The 4,823-nt window shown below is 41.6% G+C and overlaps 1 protein-coding gene across 1 annotated transcript; it reads right to left on the reverse strand.

Moving 5' to 3' along the window:
• Window positions 1-112: 112 nt before the first annotated feature.
• morc3a (MORC family CW-type zinc finger 3a) lies at window positions 113-4,498 on the reverse strand. Its single transcript, XM_010781023.1, has 11 exons — window positions 4,327-4,498; window positions 4,100-4,219; window positions 3,896-3,993; window positions 3,702-3,809; window positions 3,463-3,591; window positions 2,412-2,489; window positions 2,239-2,272; window positions 2,022-2,087; window positions 1,818-1,938; window positions 1,653-1,725; window positions 113-1,567 (listed from the first exon to the last, which is right to left on the reverse strand). Exons 1-11 carry the CDS (start codon window positions 4,420-4,422, stop codon window positions 469-471), a joined length of 2,022 nt encoding a protein of 673 aa, XP_010779325.1. The 5' UTR covers window positions 4,423-4,498; the 3' UTR covers window positions 113-468.
• Between the last annotated feature and the right edge of the window lie 325 nt (window positions 4,499-4,823).

Below are 4,823 nucleotides of genomic sequence, written 5' to 3' on the forward strand. Positions count from 1 at the left end.
TTTCTAACACAGTGAACCTGTAAAGCAGTGGTTCCCAACCTTTTTTGTCTCGTGTACCCCTTGAGCTGCTCGCCATTCTATAAGTACCCCCTCACTCATCTGTTATAATTTGCCTACATTTTTTCGTGTATTAAACCCTTTGTTATCGTGTTCAACCCAACTACTCCTAAAGGAAAATCCATTGTATAACTCACATTCAATACAAATGCATTTAAACTTGAAATGTACACTTGTTGTCAGGTAAAAATAATTATGTTAAGACTCACTACTTATTTAGGAAGCAACCCCTCCCCTCTGAACAGTCACTTTTATCCGTCATATTTGAAAAGAAACAATGTTATTTTCTGTATTCATGTAAGACAAAAGTTATTTATTTATTTGGCGATGAATGGACCTGCGTACCCCCTGCGATCCCCTCAAGTACCCCTAGGGGTCCCTGTACCAGTGGTTGGGAACCACTGTTGTACGCTACACTGCGTATACAGCTGTAAGACTGACCTGTGAGCGCAGTTCATCTTTCTCCTTTTGTCTTTCATCCAGCTGTCGCATCAGACAGTCAACTTGCATAGCAATCTCGTCAAAGTCCTTTTCCTCACATTGGGCAGTACTGGGTTTGGTGGCTTCCAGTGAAACCTTTTCCTTAATAAGTTCTTCCACTTTCTGTTTGGCCTTCTCAAACAGATCTTTGTAGTCCTTCTCAGATTCCTCCGTCTGGCTGGCCTGGTTGGAGCTCTCCTTCTTCACACTGCTCAGCTCCTGCAGTCTGCTCTTCGTGTCGTGCAGTTGGCAGATAAGACTGTGCACCTGCTCTTTAAAGGAGTCTCTCTCCTGAGCGATTTCCTGCATGAGCTCTAGAAGCTGGTCCTGCTGCCCCTGTACCTCAATCACACTGGGGTGGGGATGTGGAGAGTCTTTTTGAGCCCAGGAAGGTCCAGCTTCTTCCTCACTATCTTCATGATGTGTCACTCCATTCTGCAAGGTGAGGTCTCCTTCATTCTCACAATGAGCATCTCCACTGCTCGCTTCCTTCCTTACACTCTGCTCCACCCTGCAGACACCTGAAGGCTTTGTTATATTAGATGTACTCAGCCCCACTCTCTCCTCCTCTTCAGTTGGAATTTGGTCCTCCTCTTCCTTCTTTACTTTGGGTACATCTGTTTGGGTGGTGCTGGTGGACACCCCTGTGGGGGGTGCTGTGGAGGTACTGGTTCCCACAGCTGCAGACGCTGAGGAGCTCGTTCCCGCAGCATTTATGTCTGGGCCGTTATCCAAAGCAGCATCATCGCTGCACTCCATCAGCATGCCCACGTCAGCATCACTTTGCTCCACCTCGGTCTTCACTTTAGTCAAGTCTAAAGACAGACTTGTTGGCTTGGGGGTACTGACCGTCTCCAAGATGCATACATCATCATCAGTGTCCTCATCATTTTCACTGATAACTGGTGGGGAGCTCAGTGGGCTCACATTCACTAATGTTGATAGGTCTAATTTGCCCTGATGGAAGCCATTCTGTCTCGGCCTTTTGGGGGTTATTTGTGGAGAAGCCGGCTGAGTTCTTTTCCCCCTGCTGTGCACACAAAGCACAATTAGAATGCTTCTTGAACAAAGTCACATGGATACATTTATGCTTGTAAACAGCAGATAAAAACTACCTCTGAGGGAGATTTGCCAGTGAGAAAACACCGGATATATATGGAAGATCACTGCTACTTGAAGGGCTGCAAGCTAGAGAGAAATAAAACAGATATCTTTTAATCTCTAAAACGTTTTCTCTCGCTCTCTTTCAAACACATAACACCGAACGCAGACACACATACCAGCTTGTGAAAGGGGGGGGGACCTCAGTGGAGCGGAGAGAGCTCTCGCAGCCCCCCCTAGGGGCAAAATGTTGTTAGACCTACTCTTTGGAGTAGTATGTGTGGAGGGGGAAGCGACAGCCTGTCAACAAGAAAAAAAGTAGACAGTTAAACACAAGCGGCTTCTTCAGTAAAATGACATCACAGTTAGTCGTCTCTCCCAACCTGTATTTGGGCCTTTTTCTGCTTGGCGAGATTAGCCAAACGCAGCGCCGTTCGAGCCTCCTCAGCCTAGAAAAATAAATCTATATTTTAGTGCTATTAGAGAAATCTGTACTTTTAAATAATTAGAAACAAATACTATCATTAAAATAACTTGTTACACCAGACTTGGTACCATGTGGAGGAAACAGGTGAATTACAGAATAGGGTGCGTCCTTACCGTTTGCTCTTGAATCCTCATGTCTTCCCTTTCTCTGTAGATAATACACAAGCACAGTTAAGCAAGTTACGAACGTCAGAAACATTTAGGGTGTGATTGATTTCACAATATATGCAATTCATTTTGAGTCTGAGCACTAAATGACCTTTTTGGGCAGTGTCAAAAATTCTCACTTTAGTTTATACGTCTTGCGGTATGAAGGTTGCAGATCGTCATCTGAGTCCACAGGCTCCTGTTCTGCTTGGCAGCTCCTGGGAGAGAAAATGAAGATGCTTCTCATTTCAAATCAAAGAACAATGTGGTTAAAGTTGGAGTAGTATTTCTGTGGACGACTGAGATTCATGTTAAATAGAAAGGACAACTTAAACTTCATTGATGTGCATTTAAAAAAAGAGGAATAGTTTTGGCAAAAACTAAAAAGGTACCCTGGGGTCAGATTATAATTTTCCAAAGGGAGGTTCGTTTAGCATGAAACACTTGAAATAACTAAAGGACAAGTTAAACAAGAAAGAGGAAAGAAAGTGAGGTCATAGAAAACTGTTTCTGCTAAAAAGTGAGCAATGATTGAGAGTCAGACCTAAACGTTTCAGATGTGTGTATCTCACACTGCACTGTAACTTTAATTCATGTATCTTTGCTTTTAAATGAGTGTTTTTAAATGTCATTTCATAATATTTTTCTTAATGCTCTTAATGTCTTTCATTTTTGTAAAGCACTTTGAATTGCCTTGTGTTGAAATGTGCTATATAAATAAACTTGCCTTGCCTTAAATGGTGTTTTGACCTATAACCACGCCCTGTAGAGGTTATTAACCTAAATCATAAATCTACTCAGCCATTTCACATTTGACTCCTAACCCAACTGTCTTGATTAGGCACCGCTCAGTAGTCCAGCAATGTCCCTGCTTATCTGCCTTAACTAGTATTATAAACAAGTTATTACAGCTATAAACAGACAGTCAATCTGCACCTGGAGATCCATTTGGAGTCAATAGTATGATTATTGTGATTTAATCCTTTGAAAAACATCTGTTTATGTTTAGAGGTTTGTTAGTGGCTCTAGTATCTGATGTATCCACAGGCGTGTGTGTAGATCTAGACATACTTCTATGGAGTTTAACTTGGCATTTAAAAAAAAGGAGATGTGGATAGAAATGTATATTAGTTTATTTATCACAGAAGCTTATTATCATTGCAACTGGGTTTTGGAGAATGCTCTAGTTACCTGAACTGCGGATCCGGGTTCAAATGGCAGGACCATTTATCTGGCAGCTTGTCGGTGTCGATCCCATCAGGGAGTTTGCGCCAGTGCAAACACTCATCACACATCACCCAGTTTTGATCCGGTCGCTTCCTAAGGACAAAGAAAGAGACAAGTATCAGAGCATGTAGAAAGCAAACATTGCTAGACAAATATGTAGAAATGTAGATCACACGATGATAGTCCCTGCAAAATGTACTAACGTGGTATCTTCCATGGGTATGGTGCTGTTTGGATTCTCTTGTTTTTTCTTGTAGTTTATTTCATTCCAGTACTCCTCCAGTTTGGTCCCCAAGCTGTTCATTGTTTTCCTATAAAAAGAAATGAATACTTCAGATTTCTGTATTCCTGGGCTTTAATCGTACCGAGATAATCAAAACAGAATTGATAGCATTACCTGTACTTATCTGTCTCATCAAAGCTCTGTTTGTTGTGGGTAGGTTCCAGATAGAAACACTCTATGATCCCTATGACCCCAACTCCTTCCTTGTTGGCCTGCAGAAGGCAACGGTTCAGAAACATGAATACCAGATGATGACATTTAGAAACCCTTGAAAATGTGTAATATACAAACACACTCCACAAAACAAAATCAACTAACCTTGAGCTGGCAGCCTACACGTTCATAGGCTTTGATGAGCCGATTCTTGTGATACAGCATAATCCCATACTGGTCTTTACTTCTGGTGTTATAGCCAAAAATGATGGGAATGCGTTTGGTCTAAAATAAAATGTAAGGGAAACTCAAGAAACACGTGACAAGACAAAGACAGGACAACAATTTCCCAAATCATACACAATTATCTATTCTCTGTGAAGAAAGGATACCAGGAAAATGGGCTTGTAGTGGTCCTTTCTGACGAAGGCCAGTGTCTTAGCAATGAGCTGAGATTTCACCTTTTGACCCCGTACGATGATCTGCATCCGAGGCTTCAAGTAGAGAATACTGCAATATGCCTGCGGACAGTAGAAACACAATTATAACCTCATACAAATGAAGAGATATCAAAAGTCAGTATCAGGTTTTAAGGAAAATCATCTTTTTCTCTTGGACACAACACAGATTACTTACAATTAAATGGATTCAATTTGCCTACTTAACGTAAGATTTTAAAAAGAAAAAGAATATGTTTTATAAACCTAAATTAAAAGGTAGTGTAGGTAAGAATGGAGAAACCAGCTCGAGTAAGCTAGAATTTGAAAGTACACAACCGAAAAAAATCTGCCCCTTCCTTCAGACTTCCTTACAGAGCCCCTCCTCCAACACACACGGACGCGCATATGACCAATGAGGGCACGAGATAAGTTTGTGCACGAGATGGAAG

This window comes from Notothenia coriiceps, unplaced genomic scaffold (genome assembly GCF_000735185.1).
Source record: "Notothenia coriiceps isolate Sejong01 unplaced genomic scaffold, NC01 NC01_scaffold00022447, whole genome shotgun sequence".
In the NCBI taxonomy this organism is placed as follows: Eukaryota; Metazoa; Chordata; class Actinopteri; order Perciformes; family Nototheniidae; genus Notothenia; species Notothenia coriiceps.